Source organism: Monodelphis domestica, chromosome 5 (genome assembly GCF_027887165.1).
Source record: "Monodelphis domestica isolate mMonDom1 chromosome 5, mMonDom1.pri, whole genome shotgun sequence".
NCBI lineage: Eukaryota > Metazoa > Chordata > Mammalia > Didelphimorphia > Didelphidae > Monodelphis > Monodelphis domestica.
Genome location: NC_077231.1, coordinates 53,550,690 through 53,571,358, shown reverse-complemented (window position 1 = coordinate 53,571,358; position 20,669 = coordinate 53,550,690). Strand labels below are relative to the sequence as shown.

Here is a 20,669-nt window from a genome sequence, read left to right as displayed (position 1 = left end):
AGGAGTTGACAATGACATTGTGTACTTTAGTTTATAAAATGTTGTTTTCCCAACCAAAAAAAAAAAGAGGCAAATCTTATTTTCCCACTGATAGTAATGACAAAATTAGAACTATCTTCACCCAGTGATAAAATACAAGTAATTCAACAACTAGTGCATAGCTTTTGAAGTCTAAACTATAGTAAAACAGTGAGGAATACCTCCACAGTTAGTGCCAAGAGAATTTCTGACTCACGTCTCTTGTTGCCACTATGATAAGAGAAAGACTGAGAAAGGAGATCTGGCTCAGACTTCTATGACCAGAAGAGGACGCTGCCTCAGTCTCTATAATGAACTTTTAGACATCGTTCCTGGAAGCTCAAAGGTCACAAGATAGGCAGAATCAAGGCTGGGAAGGAAGCCCCAGCTCCTGTCTGGTCCAGTTGGCAGGCGCCCTTTTCTTCCCCTTTCTCTTACTTGTTTCCAGACAGGTACTTTCCTATCTGGGCAACTAGGTGGGAAAGTGCATAGTGCCAGGCCCAACAGAGTTCAAAACTGGCCTCAGAAAAATATCTGCTCTGTGACCCTGAGTAAGCTAATGCTTGAGGTCCACTGATTTTTCATACTGACAAATCAGTGCTCCAGACCTAAATAAAATCTGCAGATAACTATTTCTGCATGTTGATTCAGTAACTGGCAGCAATATCTAATTAACAGACCCCTTAATAAAATTTTTATTTCATATTTTTCTGGTACTATGACTTTAAGACCATGACTTAAGGGGTTCCTGGGAAACAATATTTTGACATACTTCTATTTACATAAAATGATTACTTCTTAAAGAAAAATTAATATGTCTATAGTGTTTCCCTGTATTCTTTTTTAAAACATATTTTTCATTTGCATAGCATTTTAAAGTTTATAAAACATTTCAACATATGGACGATATAATTTTGGGAAACAACTTAGGAAAACATATTGGATCTTTAAATAATTTACCAAGTTACCCCAGCCGAACAACGACAACAACAATAATTATTTTTTTTATCATTTTTTGAACATTTTTCTTGAACTTATATTGCAGTTTTGGACAAAAGTAGCTCAGTACATCAACAGGAATACATTCAAAAGCTTTTCAGTCTGGTAGGACTTAATAGAGATTGTATTGTGTTGACATCATTTTTGAGAGCCTGAGGCTACCACCACACCATGGTGAAATATGAGAGGAGAACTTTTGGTGACCTGTACCAGTGGAGTTTATTAAACAAAGTCAAAGAAGCGTTCTAATCTACACTGACTGATAAAATTACAGAAGTAGAAATATCAAAGCAAACAACCGTAAATCATTTACCTTAGTACATAATTACATATGAAATGGATCACATCTGTCAAATTTCCAACACGAGGACAGGTAGCAGCAGCACAGCCAATTTTGTAGGTAGTGTCCCAAACAACCTAGAGGCCAATTTCAAAACAAGACATACAACTTAGTCCTTACAGTTTGTATTGTGAATGCACATGCAATGAGTGCCAAACTTTAGTGTTTGTGTGTCAAAGAAAGAAGGGTGTTGGTGAACAATGTGAGAGAGTGTTTATTGCAAACGGGAAACTGTATTATCCAGCTAGAAGCAAAGCTTGTGGGGACTACAATCATTTTCTGTTAACAGTTAGACAGTTAGAGCCTAGAAAAGATTTAATGGGGAACATGTTACAACTAATACTATGGTCGACTGTGCTAGGAATAATTGCCATTTACTGGGGCTACTGTATCATTTATAATACAGTGGCAGGGATTATAGACAATGTTCTGGGGACATTAACCAATATGAGTATGGGATGGACACAGTTGCCAATGAATTATCTAGATGTAAATTGACTCTGGCAAATCATACCCCAAGTCTATTTTGTGTTCGTGGCAGAGACTAACATCTTAAAGAATATCAAAGCTGGTGCCAACCTGATCTTCCCAAAGAAAACTGTACATGCTCTAGTCATTGATAAAAGATTGCAGACATTATTTGATCGGATCACTATTTTAACTGAGATATGCCAGGAATACATGCAGAGAAAACAAAGCATGAGGAAGGGAACCAACGAGGAGACTGGAGACGTGACAAGACAGACTAATAAGGATGATGTAGTTATTAATACTAATACTGGGACACCATTAGGTGCAGTAGGGGGAAACGACCTTGTCAATAATATACAGGCACCAACTGATGCATCTGCTAACAATCTGGCAAATACATCAAAGGCTCAAAAGATTATGCCTTTGCGTGATGTAGCTAAGGTCACTGATAGCTCTGGCATTTTACATGCAAAGGTTCATAAGTCGTTTACCACCCATGACTTAGAATCTTTATGTAAACATATGCCTAAATTTTTATTAGAACCTCATCTTGCGATTAAAGAACTGAAAAGAGCATTTCGCCTCTATGAACCAGATTTTGAGGACGTAGAAATTCTTTTATCTGAACTTTTTGCTCTCCAGGAACATCTTCACTCACGAACTGGCCAGAAGTTTTTGAGGATCTGGATTTTTCTAATCCGAGATCAATAACTTATTTAAGAAAATGCCATGAGGATCTATTGCAGGGGATGAAGCAACTGTCATAAAGACCCAATGCATGGGGAAAATTTGACAGATTATCCCAAGAAAAAAAATGAATATCCAAGCTCATTTATTGATTGCCTTATTGAAAAAACGGAGGGACTGTTAGGTTTTAGCCCTGATTCAAAAGAAGCAGAAGTACACGTGAGGAGACAAATTTCTCAAGGGCTGTGATAAGCACTTGAAGGATTTCTGCAGGAACTATTGCCCTAAGTTTGACACCATCTCACTTAATGAACTTAGAGATATAGCTACCTATCTTCATGATAACAAGGTAGATCAAGGAAAAGAAAAAAATGATTTAAAGAAAAAAAACTCCAAGAGACCTCTGAAATATTAAGGCAGAAAGAATTAGAGGAGATTAAAAACCTGGCTACAATTATGACATTTAACAGACACACCCCATAGTATAGAGAGACACCCCAAAGTCAACAGAGGGTGCAAAGAGATACCAGGACTTGCTTTTTGTGTTCTCGTCAAGGACACATAGTAAGAAACTGCCTGATGAAACATTGCTATGAACAAGGCCAAAATAAGAGAGATGGGAAAGGTCAAAATGCATATTATCAGGGAAAAGTATATAATAACAAAAACTATGGGAGACAGGACTCTAATAGCAAGCAATGTTGCTCTCACTGCATACTTAGAGAACAGGAGACCCCAGACCTAAAATCCATGGAAGCAGCAATAGCTTCTGGAGCAAAACCCCATTATTCAGAAGTTGTAGCGAGAAATGAGCATTATACCACATGATGCCAGGTTCTAGCATTATCTAGTGAAAAAGAGGAGAATTTGGAGGGTACCCCAGGGAGGAAACATGAGGGCATAAGCACCAAAGGAAATGGTAAAAAGGAAAATGAAAAATTTTAAATTGTAGGGGTGGAGAAACAGATAGTTGGGCAAGATACCAAGGAAAGCAACTTAAGTACAGAACAAAAAGCTATTATTGAGGTAGAAAATGAAATTTCACAGATAATAGCAGTCATGAAACACAACATTTATGTTTCACAATACATGGGCACACAAAACTGCATGGAGAAAAGCAAGGGACAGATTAAATCCTTTTTGGAAAAATTTTTAGCTTGCAGAATAGATCTAGGCAGTGGAAGATCAAATGGGGCTAGCAAATCTTTCAAGTATCCAGACCATTCTGACAAGATAGCTAAATGAGACATTGTTGCTAGAGACTTTGGAGGTAAAAAAATTATACATCTAAGAGGGGAAAGAAAGGAAAATGAGGGGAGAACTAACTTAAATCCCAAAGCCAAAGACTTTTACTCACAAAATCCTATGACACTCAAAAATACCAGTCCTGGGGATGGGTTTAGTACACATCAATACCAAACTTCCAATGACTGTCTATTCCCTGAACCAGAGGCTGCAAAACAATGTAAGGGAGTGGGAACAGAAGAGTCTTTGATAATGAAACCTCATCCAAGCAGTTCTCAAACTGAAATTAATACAAACACAAACCTTTCCTCTGAGCAAACTGTTAGCTCATGGACAGCAGTGGTCCAAAGTGATACTAGTGTATTACAAACCCTAGGTCAAGAAAGTAAAGATGATAATAGAAAATCTATGTATGTAAACACCATAATAGATAATTGACAAGAAACTCCAGAACCATATCTTGGGAAAGAAGTGGGAGAACAAAAGCACAAACCTCTCAATGATATGGGCAAGTGGATCTGTATTGAAGTCATTCCCAGAAGATACCACCATATAGGGAATGGTTTCTATGTCAACAGATTCATAAGAGGGAGTAGATACATGGAAACCTGATACAAAAGATATGGTAGAACCTGTGCACTCCAGTAACATAATTGCAGATCTGCAGGAAGCAGTAAACCCACAAGAATCAAATTTGTCAACACAGAACTCAGAATCAGAGCATATTACTGGTCAACAGTTAGAAAAAGATTTGGGAAATATGGAAATCACTAATATAGGGTCAGATCAAGAAACAAAACCTGGGTTAACCACACCTGACACAGAATTACAACAGGTCACTGAACGAAAGCTAATGAAGACCTTGAAGAGTACAGAAATCAATGACCAAGAGTCAGACTCAGACCCAGATGATACGGTACCAAATGGTACAATAATAGTTGAACAAAACAGTAATGAAGAACAGGAACCTTATGAGTGCATTAAGCTTTATGATAAAGTTCATAATGATTTAGATGAATGGGACACAAATTGGCATAGTGACACCTGAATTCAGAACAAACAAGCTTTTCTGATTCTGATTCTGATTCAGCAATTGAAATCATAGGTAACTCATTATCAGTACAGGAAATACTGTATATTACAGGAGTCAATAGTTTTGAAGAATTTTGTAAGAAATATAACTTAGGGGACAGTGACACCGAATTGGAAGTAATATGATAGAGAACTTGGTACCAGGACTGGTTTGAGTTCTATAGGGTAGCAAACAACATGAAACCTTATAAGAACCCAGACTGGTACTAGGCATAAGATCTGACACATGATCCACAAAGAAACCTTATTCAAATCAGGAAAACCCCTAAGCCCATAGTGACAATCCCCGGCTGAAAAAAAAAAAACTGAGACAAGTCCATGAACCCCAGGAAATGTAGATGAGAAACATATGCTATTGGAGCATCTTACCCAAACAAAAGTATTTACATGAAACCAAAAACATAATAATGCCTAAGACAGATAGTATAAATTTGGGTTAGTCAGATCAGGGAGGATTAGCATAGCCTATGAAACACAGGAGAAGTGGTTCCTTGTAGAATCCAAGAGTTTATTTGGGTGGATTTAGGATCCCTTAGAATTATTAAACCTATATACAAATTTCAATCTCAAGCCTATACTAAAATATTATTAACCTGTACAATCAACCACATAGGACTAGAATAATCACCTTACCATTGCACATTATGAAAGTTACCTACTTTCATTACATACAAAAAAAAAGAAATCTCACTTGTACACATGAGGATGGCACAAACATCCTGTATAAAGTTTCACTCACATGCATCAAAATATTCACTCTTACATGCACGCACATGTTAATCTTACACACATGCATGATCCTGTAGTTCCAGATACCTGAGATCATCTTTCAAGCTGAGATGACAGGCAAGTATGTTTCCTGTAAAGGAGAAGGCACCCCAGACCTGTTACAGACCTCAAGCAACACCAAAGGATGGAAGACACACGGACAAATGGAAAGAACTTTGAATCAAAGACATTATGGGAAATGAACTTCGGGAAAATGGGTCATGTAAGATTAATTGCCAATCACATTAATTATATATATAGGGAAGTACATCCACATATACATTGGAATAAATATGCATCCACCACGACATATTTAGAACACAAACAAATTTCACATTGACATTAGGGACTGTACTGTAAATAAGGACAGCCCATGAATTGTATATCTGTAAATAAATCTCTAGTGCCAGAAGATGTATATGTATATATGTATTTAAATGACATGTGACATATGTAAATGTGTAAGAATAGCAAATGTATATATATATATATATAGCATAATAATGATCTCATCAATGAATGTAGATAAAGAGGAAAAAGTTAATATGCTAACTGTTAATAGACAGGGACAGAGTAGTTTAGGGTGGAAAAGGGAATATTGTACCTCGAGAGGGAACATAGAGACAGGATAAATCAGATTTCATTAGATACAAGTTAATATGTATATATATACCTATAAATGTTATGAATTGTTACATTAGTATTAGCATTATATAAGGCACAGAATAGTTCAATTTTACTTAAGATTTAAATTTTATATTGATTGCAATAGGAATGATTTTTGTATTATGAAATTGTTAGATTGTAAAAAATTTTTGTTGGCACATAATCCTAACCCTCTTCCCACAACTCAGTCTTAGCATAAGATAGGAACTTAGATTAGCAAATAGACAGAGTAGGATAAAATTTATTATTTTGGGAGGGGGGAGGTTAGATGGGAACAATAAGTAGCATAGCTATATTAGAATAGACATAGAAGGTAAGTACCTGGCATGGGCCAGGATGGGCCTGGGAACAACAACAACGGGAACAACAGGAAATGGAGGGTTTGTGATAGAGGCTGGCACTAGAGAAAAAAGTGTCAGACTGAAGAGAATATGAACTTGATCACCTCAACGGGGGAGGGGCCCCAGGAGGGAATTTCCTGAGGAGAGAAGGCTGGCTGGAGAACAGTGAGGGTCTCTCAGTCCTGAGACTTCGAAGAGAGAAGATGGATAAAGACTTTCTCCTGAGGATTACCCATTTTTCCTGCTGGTGACTGGAAATCTTTCCCCCAAACACTTCCCAGTTAAAGGGACTTTCTGAAGAGAAACCTGAGCAGACTTTACCTCAGCTCCTGTTGCCCAGGGGTGAGTCAACCTGACTTTCTCTTGGGGGGCTTAGGCTGCCAAGGCCTGAGTTCCCCCCAAACTCAAGGAGGGTGGGGAAAGGGTTTAGATAGAGACAAGGACCCCCTTCTCCCCACTTTCCTGTTCCCATTCTTCCTTGCCCGTTATTCCCTTTGTATTACCTGATTTGAGTTAATATTAAAAGTTATCTATTCCCCAAGCTGAGTGTGAGTGAACTGATCTAGAGAGACCTTTGGGTCTCGAGTAGTGGAGGGGGGACAAGAGGGACAAGAGAGAATTGGGGAGAGCAGCTTTAGCTAAGGAGAGAAGGCAGAAGGGGGAAATTCTTCAAACCTCCTCTCCTCTCTCTAAGACAACTCGTTGTAGCTGCTGTTTCCCCTGAACCCCGCTTTATGAAAAGGGGGGTTTCTCCTCTCCTCTCTTTCCCTCTCTCTCTATACCTCAGGGTACAAGCCTCCTCCCTTGGAGTACATCCCTTCCCTTCCATTTTTTTTTATTTTTGTAAAACAACAAAGACGAAAACATTTTGTTCTTAGTGACATCACAGTTACTAAGGCTGTTTGTCTAGAAGGTGAATAGCCAAAGTCTCTCCTATCAGAGGGTGCTCCAGGTAGTGTTCTATATTCCAAATAGTCAACATTACAAAAGGTCTTTTTACTAACTTCCTTGACAAAACAGTTCTATCTTGATTTGACATTCTTTACATAAGGTCCTTAAACATAAATAATTGCCAGGATTGATTTTGAGAACATAAAAAGGCTACTCTTCATGTTTATTTTCTAGATTTCTTAAAACTACTGAGTCTGACAACTCTCTGTGAAGACTGATCATAAATCAATATGCCTCTAACAACACTGATTTAAAATATTATGTTAGACTATTGTTGTCTAGGCTCGTATTTGGCTTAATCCAACAGACTCCAGGCTTGTTGTTTTTTTCTTTCAAAAAAATCAACATTCACTCATGAACCACAAAAATCCAATGAATATTGCTTTAATAATTGAAAATTAAAAATACATAAGGCAAAAAAATTTAAAGGGTATAAAACTCCCCTTAAAAATCACCAAATTAGAAATGGAAGGCGACAACTGGCCCACAACTAGAGCTCAGGAGAATATTTATGTTAATCTTCCCCACCTCCAAACTAATACTTTTATAGTTCTAACCACCTGAGATTTAAAAAAAAAAAATTCAACTTCTATAGGACCTTTCAACCAATGAATGTCGCATGTATTGGAGCTTAGTTTCCTTTCATGTGGAGAAAAAAAGCGATATAATTCAGTGCCAGGGGCAACATCATTTCTAGCCACTAATACCTTTTATGGAATTAAATAACTTAGCGGGTGACTTCTGAGCACCTACTTAAGTCATAGGGGAAAAGAGCAGGGCATTGAAAAAATAATTAGAAGACAGTGAAGACTGTCATTTTATCATCATTACTCTACCCTCCACACTCCCCTCTGCTCTCCCCACACCTAAAAATAAAACCCTCCTTTGTAACATACATATAGCATCACAAGACAAGCCCACAAAGTAACCATGTCTAAAAATATGTTTCATTTCACACCTCCAGTTCATCATGTTTCTGCCAAGAGACAGCAATTAAGTGGTACAGAGGAGGATGGGCTACGCCTGCAATTAGAAGACCCAAGTTCAAATTCAGCTTCAAACACTTACTAGCTGTGTGACCTTGGGCGAAGTCATTTTATTTTGGTATAACTCAGTTTCCTCATCTATAAAATAAAGGTAATAATAATAGCATCTACCTCCCACGGTTGTTATAAGCATTGTTAAATGCTTAGCACAGTCCCTGCCCCATAGTAAACGCTATATGAATGTTAGCGTGTTATTATTGTTGCTATTCGTATTTGTTACGTTGCAGGGCTAAGGTGAGAATCAGATGAGATACATGGAAAGCCCTTAGCAGAGTACCTAGCCCATGGCAGGTGCTATAGAAATGCTAGCTATTATTATTATACTTCTGAATGTATGATTCATTGTTGCATTTTAGTTCTTAGCTCTTTCAAGTGTTCTAGTAATTATCTAAATTATTCTGTCATTGCTGTTAATATCCTCTAACTATTTATCTATTGGTGAAGGATCAAATTTTAGTATTTTTTTGTCAAATCTCTATAAACTTGGTCTTCAAGTCTTTGTCAGAAAAATTAGGTATACAGTTTTTTGCCCAGTTAACTTTTCCTTATAATAGCATTACTTTCATTAAATGACGAGGATGGGGTACCTTTTAGTGTTTTTTTATATCAACATTGTCCACCTTATACCTCAATTTATAATAAAAATCTCTCTATATATGTATAGATAGAAATGGTATAAAATATTGATCTAAACTTAATTTTTGCCAGTCTTTCCAGTTTTCTCAATATTTTCTGTTGAACAGGAAACACATTTCAGTAGCTGGGAATTAAGTTCTGTAAATGCTTTAAAAATGTTTGATTACTTTTGAGTCTTGTGTGTCTAATCTGTTTCATTGGTCAACTTTTTTGATGTATAACTTCAGAGCTGATACAGATATCAACTTCCCTACTACCAGAATTTCTTCTCAATTATTTTCATTATTTCCTTCAATATTCTAGATATTTTTCTCCAGATGAATTTTGTTATTTTTAAGATTTTCTACAGGTCAAAGGATAAAACTGGCAGTGTTCAGATGAGGAAATCAAAGCTATTTATATTATGAAAAAATTCTTAAATGAGTATTGATTAAAGAAATGCAGGGGGTAGCTGGGTGGCTCAGTGGATTGAGAGTCAGGCCTAGAGATGGGAGGTCCTAGGTTCAAATCTGGCCTCAAACACTTCCCAGCCATGTGACCCTGGGCAAGTCACTTGATGCCCATTGCCTAGCCCTTACCACTCTTCTGCCTTGGAGCCAGTACACAGTATTTACTCCAAGATGGAAGGTAAGGGTTAAAAAAAATGCAAATTAAAATAATGCTGAGGTACCATTTCACATCCTTCAGATTGGCTAATATTAAAGAAAAGGAAAATGAAAAATGTTGAGATGATGGAGGAAAATTGGGACACCAATGAACTGTTATTGGAGTTGTGAACTGCTCTAACCATTCTGGAGAGGACTCTGCACCAATGCACTATAAAACTGTGCATACTCTTTGACTTAGAAATATCACTACTAGTTCTACAGCTATAACCCAAAAAGAGCAAAATAAAATAAAAGGACCTATATTTACAAAAAATATTTATTGTAGCTCTTTTTATGGTGGCAAAGAATTGGAAATTGATGATATACTTATCAATTGAGTAATGAGTGAACAAGTATGGCATGTGATTGATTTAAAAAAAATTTTTTTTTACTTACATAGGGAAACAACTTTTAACATATTTTTTAAATTTAAGTTCCAAAGTCTCTCGTCCCCTCTCACCCTTCCCTCCCTGCTCCATGAGATGGTAAAGCAATCCAACATAGATTTTACATGTTTGATCATGTACAACATTTTTCCATATTAGCAATTTTGTGGAAGAGAACTCTCACCCTGCCCCCCCCAAACCCAACTGAATAAACAAAAAAAACTTAAAAAATGAAATATAGTATTGTGAAGATTAAATTTAACATTTCCCTGATTATAACAGTGAAAATACTTAAGTCTCCCCTGATTGTGATGATTAAATTGTAACCCCTGTCTATTTTTAGATTTAATCACCAAAGGTGCAAGCACCCTAATTCACACTTGAGTAGGGGAGGTCTGTTACCCACGTGTGCGATAGTGGGTGATGAATCAAAATCGACTGATTGCCTTCTGGGCAGTCCTAGAGCAGAGTGTCAAATGTGATTGGTAGACATAAAATTAGGGAAAGACACAGGAAGTGACACAAAGGCAGCGTCTTTAAAAGGAGCTGTTATTTCCTCTGAGAAAAAAAAAAATTTTTCATTCTTTGGAGTGCTGACTGGACCTGAGACCCTGTTTCCTGGTGAGACTGATAAATCTGCTGAATGGACTGACACATGGTGAGTGAAAAAGCTGACTTAACTGCTGGTTTTTCTTTGAAAAGACCAGCCTCAGGAAAGAGCTATTCTCTTGAGAAAACTTCCCAGTTCCTCTGCTGTGTGGAGGCCGGCTGAAACTAACTCTCCCTGCCTGGAGAGGCCAGAGATAAATTACTTAGTGTTTAGGCTAGATATCTTACCTTATCTTCTCTCTGATTTCTTGCTTCACTCTTTCTACATTTTGTAAATAAATTGTAAATAAAATCTCTTTTGGAATTAATTAAAATTCCTGGCAACCACATTCTTAAAATATAAAATACAACCCTTTAAAAAATAAATTACTTTTCCCCTTTACATGTGTTTGGTCTGCATTTACATTTCATCAGTTTTTTCTTTGGAGATGGATGGGATTTTTCATCATCAGTCTTTGGATTGCTGTATTGCTAAGAATACTAAGTTGTTCATAGTTGTTTATCCTACAGCATGCGAAGTTCCTCTGGTTCTTATTCACTTCATTTTGTAACAATTCATGAAAGTCTTTGGAGGTTTTTCTGAAATCATCCTGCTCAGTCTTTCTTACAGAACAATAGAATTCCATTTCAATCATATACCACAATTTGTTCAGCTATTCCACAACTATTGAACATCCTCTCAATGTCTAGTTCTTTGCTACAACAAAAAGAACTGCTATAAATACATTTGTATAGTTATGTTCCCCCCTCCTTTTTATCTTTTTGGTATACAGACCTAGTATAGTATTGATGGATCAAAAGGTATGCACAGTTTTACAGCCCTTGGACATACTTTTACATTGCTCTCCAGAATGGTTGGATCAGCTACAAATATACCAATACTGCATTAGTGTTCCAATTTTCCCACATCCTCTCCACATTTGCCATTTTCCTTTTCTGTCATATTGGTTAATCTGATAGTCATGAGGTGATATCTCAGGGTTGTTTTAACTTGCATTTCTCTAGTCAAGATATAGAATGTTTTCCCATGACGATAGATACCTTTAATTTCTTCATCTAAAAACTGCTTTGTCGTATCCTTTGCCCATTCATCAATTGGAGAATATTTTTTTATAAATTTGAAAATTCTTTATATATTTGAGAAATGAAGTCTTTATCAGAGATGATTACTATAAATTTTTCCTGCAGCTTTCTGCTTTCTTTTAATATTAGTTGCATTGGTTTTGTTTGTGCAAAACTTTTTTAATGTCTTATAATCAAAATTATCCACTTAAAATTCCATAATGCTCTTTATCTCTTATTTGGTCATAAATTCTTTCCTTATGCATAGTTCTGACAGGTAAACAATCCAATGTTCCCCTGATTTGCTTATGTCTTTAGACATAAGCTTAGACATGCTTTATGTCTAAATCATGTACTCATATTGACCTTACCTTGACATACAGTGTGAGATATTGGTCTATACCCAGTCTCTGCCATACTGTTTTCTAGTTTTCCCCAAAGTCTGTGAAATAGTGAATTCTTGTCCTAAAAGTTTTAATTTTTGCATTTGTCAAATACTAAATGACTAAGTATTGTGTTCCTAATCTAGTCTACTGATCCACCACTCTCTTAGCCAGTATTAGATTTTTTTTATGATTATTGTTTTTTTATACATTTTGAGGTCTAGTAATGGTAAGCAACCTTCTTTCATATTTTTATTGTTTCCTTTGATATTCTTGACCAAAAGTTCTCTCAAATGAATTTTTATTTTATTATTATTATTATATATCATGTATTATAGCTCTATAAAATAATTTTTGGCATTTTGATTGGTATGGCACTGAATAAGTGGATTAGTTAAGGTAATGTTATTGTTTTTATTATATTCGCTTGCCCTAACCATGAGCAATTAATATTTTTCAATTGTTTAGATTTCACTTTATTTTTTGTGAAAAATGTTTTGTAATTGTGTTCACCAAGTGTGGTATGTAATTGTGATGGAATACTATTGTATTATAAAAAATGATGAGAAGGATAGTTTCAGAGAAAACTGGGAAGATTTACACTAACTGATACAAAGTGAAGTGAGCAGAACCAGGAGAATATCATGCACAGTAATAGCAGTATTGTACAAGGATAAACTGTAAATGGTTTAGTTATTCTTCGCAATACAAACAGCCAAGAAAATTCTGATGAAAAATGTCATTTGCTTCCAGAGAAAGAACTGGTGAAATCTGAATGCTGATGGAAATAGAGTGTTGTTGTTGTTTTTAACTTTATATTTTTCTGTTTTCTTCTTTAACCACATAACTAATATGGAAATGAGTGTTACGTGACTACATATGCATAATCTTTATCAAATTACTTATCTTCACAATGAAGGGGGAGGAGAGGGAAGATAGGAAGGTATTTGCATCTCAAAATTGTAAAGAATGAAGATCAAAAATAACTGGAAAAATAAAATATTAAAACTTTAAAATTATTGCTTTTGCATTTCTTAAGGTTGGATTTCCAATTCTTTGATGTACTCTTCCCCTCTTTTGATGATTAAAGCTTTCAGAACTAAGGATTGCTTTGATTATATCACATAAGGTTAAGTATATTGACACATTTTTAAAAATAAAAATTATCTGTTGTTACTATGATTTTTTTCTCTGACCTTATCATTAAGTTGTTACCATTTAAATTTGAATACCTTTTTAAAATTCCTCCTTTTTGAATTTAATTTTAAGGTATCATGGATCATAGAAGGTGTAATTTATAGTTCTGCTTTTTTTGTACCCATTTATGATGCTTTTGTAGTCTATGAATATTAGGTTTGGTAATGGTGTAATGTACATCCGAGAAACATAAATATTTATTTCTATTCCCATTTAGTGAGCATTGCATTGGACTGACCTTGCAGCCAGGAAGAACTAGGTTCAAATCTTGCCTTTGATTAAGTGATCCTAAGCAATTAATTTTATCTGCTTTATCATGCTCAAGACAACTTTTTAAAATTATAAATTGCAAAGAAAGTGTTAGTCACCATTGGTGGAAAATGTTTCTTCACCCAGGACTTCCTTTTACCAAAGAAATCATAGGTCTGTTCCCTAAACTTATTCCTTCATTTGGTAATCTGCAGATATTTTTCCATCTTATCTAACTTTACTAAAATTCTATTAAATCTTTAACTTTTTTGTTGTTGTTGCTAAATTCACATAGGTTAAAAAGAAAGACCTTGAAGTCCTCAGACCTTAAACCTTTCTCTTTTGTCTAAAATTAAATTAACTTTCCCGTTAAGTACTTAAGGTACCATTCTATTTAGTACATAAGTACTGATACTAATTCATTATCAATGATTTCTTTAAACAAAGTACTTTAATAATTTCTCTTTTAACTGTTTTTACTATTGCTTTGGGAAAATTTCTACCCCGATCTTTTTGATTTAGCCTAAAGTACAATGAATTCTGCTCTGCTCCAGCCCCTGATTTTAATTATGACACAACTATTTCTTATCAATAAGTATAGTACTGAATTCTGTTTTTTTATTCATATGGCTAGCATTTTCTATTTTTATGAGTTATTTAATCACATTGATGTTAACTTATTTCCATGATAATTTTGTATATTTATTCCATTCCTCCCCAACTCTTTATCTTTACAAAGAACAAAGTGAACAAATTTGAACAACAGAAACCAATGACTAAAAATATTCAGATTTGTGGCTTATACTTTTCTCTCATTAATTTTTATGACCAAATCTTGAACGCCGAAATTAGTTTTATGACTATCCCTTCTTTGATGCTACCCTCCCCTTGGATTTCCCCTATTCTTTCCCTACTCTGCTTTTTTCTATGTTGAACATAATGTGTATATGTAACAGAGTATATAATATATATCAATCTCATTGAATATATGTTCTACCTTCCTTTACTCCCCCCACTTCAATTCCTCTCATCATTTCTTTTCTATACATTCCTCCCTATATCACTCATTTTTTCCCTATTTTCCTCCCTTTTCTTTCATTTCTTAAACACAAGAAAACAAAACAAATTCTATATCTCCTATTTTTCTTATTTTTTAATTCATTCTGTGACTCTTTGAGAAAATAGGATTCTAATGAGTACTTCATATTCATTTAGTTCCTTCAAATTTCTTTGTTGTATTTAGATTTCTAGGTCTCTCTTGACCCTTGTGTTTGCATTTTAATGTTCTATATAGAACTCCTTACAATTAGGAATGCTTAAAAATTCTCCATTCCCTTAAAATCTACTTTCCTTCTAAAAATTATATTCAGTTTTGCAGGTTTTATTCTTTATTAAAAGCTGGCATATATTTAGAATCCTAATTTTTGTTCAGGATTTTTTTTTCCTTGAGGCCTAAACCTGTACTTAATTAACCATAATAATAAAACCTAGATTTTTATCTCCAGAGTTTCTGAATTATAGTAGATCTATTTAGACAGCAGTTATGTATCACATGCACACAAAAAGGAGATATTTCTCCAATAACTATATACACATATGTATATTCTTTTTTTAAAACTCTTACCTCCCGTCTTAGAATCAATACTGTCTATTGGTTCCAAGGTAGAAGAGGGCTAGTTAAGTGACTTGCCCACGGTCACACAGCTAACAAGTGTCAGAGGCCAGATTTGAACCTAGGACCAACTATCTCTAGGCCTGGCTCTCAATCCACTGAGCCACCCAGCTGCCCCCTATATTCTTCTTTTTTTTTAATCTCTTGAATTTGTTCTAAAATTACTTGTCTCATGGAGTCACCTTGTTCTGTTCATCCCATTTTGTTTTACAAGGCATCTACTACTTAGTTAATCACTTTCTCTTCTAAGCTATTTATTAACCTTGCAATGTTCCCCTCAAACTAATTTCATTTTAATTTCTTTCTTTATTTCTTCCAACTATAATTGCAATCCCTGTGCCCAAGTTAATCCATTGTTCAGAGTACTGAAGACTTCAAGATCAATTACAAGAATTCTCATTGATTTCCTTAACACAGTTCTTCTCTTAGCCACACTCGAGTCAGCCAGTTTAATACAATCTGTGCTAGCTTTTATGCTGCATTTCCATTCACAGCTTCTTTTAGCTCTGGTTTGTCTTTTGGACAGTTGTGAATGAGGTAGATGAGCCTACTCTTATTTCCCTTAGATTTAATAGGTTGCAGATCTATCTGGGTTCCTTTCCAGATATCTGCATGGAAAGACTGTTCTATGATCTTAATCATCTTAGTCCTGGTCATTCTTTCTTGTGGTACAGTAATATTCTATTACATAGGTGTGCCACTATTTTTTGTAGTCATTCTGCAATAAATGGGCTTAATATGTTTCTATTTCTTTGCTACTGTAAAAAAGTACAGATAGAATATGTTGATATATATTGGACCTTTCAATTTTTTGTTTCCTTAAAGCATATGGCTGTCATTTTTATATGCCTTAAATTTATTCTATTCTTACTAAGTAGGTGACGAGCAAGTTTCTCTTTTTGATTTCTATTTGTGGGAGTGGAATAAATAAAAAGAGAAGACAGCCCATTTCTAATTCCTCCTTTTTTTCAATATCAAACTCTGATAGATTAAAACTGATTTTGAATAGAGAACATTCAAAGATTTGGAAAAGAGAAACATGAAGGAACAGAGATGAGATTAAAACTTCTTGTACTGGTACAGCAACAGCAGACTTGACAGGTATGGAAAATAAATATGAAAAAAGTGGTGAGAAAAGTGAATTAAGAGATTCTGATAAAAAAAGATACGGATGGATTAATATAATAAACAACTTGTTTGACTTTTTTATAAATTTGGCAATATGAGTGATTCTTTCTCCACTTCCCCCCAGTATCAAATATTAAAGAGGTGCTTATAGATCTCATTTAAGGAGTTTTGTGGTGTTCCAGAATTTTATGCAATCAGTACAGTGTTACTCACGAAGAGATGCATGTGGAGAAAGTCTCCATAAATAGGTAATACCTTTCCTATTTAGAGTGTTCACAAGACATTCTATATGATGCGAATGCCCATAAGTATACATTCCCTTGTTTTACACCTTGCTGGGTATTGATACCAAATGTCAAACAAAGTTCCATCCAACCTGTCATGGAATTCTGTGTCAAGCAATCCATGATTTTAAGCATTTACTAAACATTAGCCATAGTGCTGGCATTGGTTATACAAACACAAGAGATTCAAGCCTTCTTCTTAAGAAGGTTACATTTAACAGGGTGAGACAAAGAGTTGCATATAAAGGTATATACAAAATATATCTAAAGTGTTTTCACCCTGCTAGCTGTTTCTGGTGTCTGTCCTTTTAAAACTGTGATCACAGTCATGCTTAATGCCGACATTACAGATGACTTGCACATAAGAAGCATAAAGATCTTATTGATGATATGCACAACCAGAAAAGGTGGGCCAATCTTATAGTAAGAACAGTGTCATGGAGAGAGGCTAAATGCTATCGTATACACAGTGCTGTCGTGTTGTAGGCACAGCCCTAAGCCCAGAGCCCTTTCAGTACAAATTGGATCTTGGGATGAAGGGAGGCCCTCGTGAGTCACTGAACAGAGGAGATGTACTGCGTGCAGACACAGCAAGCAGACACAGCGAGAATACGGTGACACTTGGCTTCCCTGAACTTTCAGCCCCTCTTACATCCATCTGGAAATACATAAAGTCAGTATGTCATTTTAGGCAACCACCAGATCTGAGAATCCCTGACTACATGAGGAGAAAGAGAAAGGAAAGGAATTAGCATTTTAAGTGCCTATGATGTGCTAATTACAAATATGATTTCATTTGATCCTCAGGACAACCCTGAGAGGTAAGTGCTATTATTGTCCTCATCTTAAGGTTCAGGAAATGAAAGCCATAGAAGTCAAATGACTAGGTTATACATGGAGTAAGTGTCTGAGACCCAGCACTCTATCCACTGGACCTTTTATGCCCCAGGCCAACCTCCTGGGTCAGGGAAGCTGGGACCAGTCAGCTTGTATGGTGAGGAAGAAGTCAAAGAAGCTAGAGTACTCAGAGATGTTGAGTCAAGAAAACGTCAATTCTGTTACCTGCAAGATGTTAAAATAATCGTTGGAAAGTCTTTGCATGCCATTATTAAGCACTTATGGGAATATGAAGACAATTCTACATAATATGAAGGCATGAATGGTAAAGAGAATACTTATGCTGGTGAAATGATGAAGCTGAAGCTGAAGCCAAAAGCAGAAAGGTGTAGCTGATAAAGGTCTTGAATAAATTTGAAGGAATGTAGGTTTCATAACAAGCCACCAAATTGTCTAAAAGGGATCAACGTAACTCATTTGATGTTTGAATAAGATGTTTTTTACCCTTCCAAAGCATAATGAATTTGAAAGAAGAACTGAAACAAGGCCTCGATGCAATAGAGAGATATAAGGCTGGCATATACTTCTACTGAGATTCATTAATAGTTCAAACCAATTTTTAATATGGAGCAGTTAAATGGTGCAGTGCATAGTGTGGAGCTTAGAGTTATGAAGAGTTGAACATAATTGGACAACAAAAAATTTTTAATGTGCTCCAGACTGCTTATAGTACAACCTAATCATGAAACTTAATAATACTGTGTTGAATCTAAATAATTAATGCATAATTTACAATTTACAATCTGGATTACAAAAATAATCCAGATAGTAGAACCACTTCTTTATCTGAATAGAGCTTACAGTTTTCCTAATGTTTAAAAGTCAACATTTTAGGAAGATATTTTTTATTCCTAATTAAAAATTATTTTTAAGGGGGTGCTTTTCACTTTTTAATGTAGAAAAGGTTAATGATATTTTAGAAATCTTGATTTTTTATATATCTTTTAATAAAATATGGATCTTGTATACAAATTACTTTAGTCTACACAGTTTTGAAATGAAACTTAAATACTAAAATAGTTTCAGTCCTATTAGAATTATTATAAAAATAATTTAATCTACTTAAATTGGTATGCCGCATTACTAAGAATTTAGGCCCTTTAAACATTTCTAAATCAACGAGATGATGAAAAAATACATACCTGAATATAACTAGAACATACACGTGAACATGTATTTGTTTGAAAATCGTAGAATTGCTCTTCACTGAACCAACTTTTGACAGCAAGTCTGGGAGAATACAAATAAATAGGCCCAGTCCATATATTTTCACCAAGACCATTAAAGATAGGATGAGATTGTCTTATATTTTCTAAATGAGTATTATGTCCAGGATGACATCTCTTTGCCCAGGCTTTGGCAGTCTTTGCCAAACCCTCATCCCAAGTCTGCAAACCAAAACAAATACATATAATTATGCTTTAAATTGTTTCAGAATTCTAAAATGAGATATTTAGTTGATCAGAAATGAGAGAATCCAACTAAAAATTTACAATTGGTAGCTAACAATGAAGGACTGGAGTTTGAAAAGGATAATAAGGCTTGCTATATAAGGTGGTGCCAGGTGATGGAATTTAGATTTTTGGATATCAGTTTATCATATAAAATTGACAGATTTCTGGGCAGAAATGAAGTACAAATGATGATAAGAATATATTTGCCACATTATCATTGATGTTTTCAAGTCAATTTGGGTGTGGCTGACTTTCAGTTTCAAGACAAGAAATGGAAGAAGCCTTTTTTGTAAATAATTTTTTGGGGGGAATTTTTATGAATAAATTAAAAAGGGCTTTAATAGGAATGTTGGAATGAGAATACTGCTTTCATATATTGTCAAAGTTAGAAATTATAGAGAATAGCCTCAAAGAACTAGGACTAGCAGCTAAAAGACAGAAATTTACAGGTGACAAAAAAAAAGAGACCAAAGAAAAATCCATGGCCTTGTGGATGGTCACACAAATGTTCAAAATTCAGGCAACAACAACAACAAAAAAAGAGTTATACATTCTTACAATAAGGGGCAAATTTGCCTAAAAAGCTATCATTGAGACATGGTGTGATGAAACTATTTTTTTCTGAAACATAACCATATGGCAATTCCTAAATGGCTTTAGTATTGCATATGATTTGACAATTGTAATTGTCATATGAATTGACAATATGTAATACTAAATACTAAAATAGAAATAGCAAAATATTTTTAAATGTCAAAAAGGTTTTTAAGTTCATTAGCCTTAAAATTAAAACACTCCTAGATCCTCGAGGATCTCCAAGATCCCTTGTAGGTCTTTGGCCTGTTAAATCTTTAGCGGGATGAGGGTGAAGGTGGAGGGTGGATGGAGATTGTTTTCTAAGCCCTCCCACTCCAAACAGCCCAGGGTTCCTCTGCCAGAGGAAAGACTAGGCCTGGAGCCTACAAAGAGACTGCTGTATCTGCACACTCACTATGTACTGCAAATTGGCTGCTGGCGGGTGAAGCTGTGTCCGCAGCAAATTGTGCACATCGACACACTCAAAGATAAATTCTTGATCTTTGTAAATTGGTGCATAGCTCAGGCTCTTAGACCTCTGGCAGCTGAAGAATAGAAGACAAAAAATACGCAACCAAATGCTCATGGTGCCAAGTGGGCCACTCGGCCTCTTGTCTCAGGGCCTAACGTCTCCAGGCATGCCCAGAGCTCCAGAGGCTTTGATTGGAGAGCTCCAGTCCACCGCCTCCCTGCCCCTCCCCTGCTTAGAGCTTCTGAAGCTTTCATTGGAGAGTGAAGCCTCCTTCAGCCCGCCTTCGTGAGAACTCTGTAGGCTTTGGTGAGTTCTCCTCCCAATGCCCCGCCCCCAGAGCATCCGAAGCTTTGATTGGAGGGTGCCAAGGGACGCCTCTTTCACAACGCACTC

General features: G+C 35.5%; 1 protein-coding gene across 1 annotated transcript in view; it reads right to left on the bottom strand.

Annotated features, from left to right (window-relative positions):
• The window catches only part of LOC100017717 (GLIPR1-like protein 2), a 28,472-nt gene extending 7,992 nt beyond the window's left edge, over positions 1–20,480 (bottom strand). The window contains exons 1-3 of the mRNA XM_007503066.3: positions 20,220–20,480; positions 18,917–19,162; positions 1,331–1,434 (exon numbers count right to left, since the gene is read on the bottom strand). Of these exons, the coding sequence (XP_007503128.1) occupies positions 1,331–1,434; positions 18,917–19,162; positions 20,220–20,390 (521 nt within the window). The 5' untranslated portion in view covers positions 20,391–20,480. The remainder of the gene's footprint in view (positions 1–1,330; positions 1,435–18,916; positions 19,163–20,219) is intronic.
• Between the last annotated feature and the right edge of the window lie 189 nt (positions 20,481–20,669).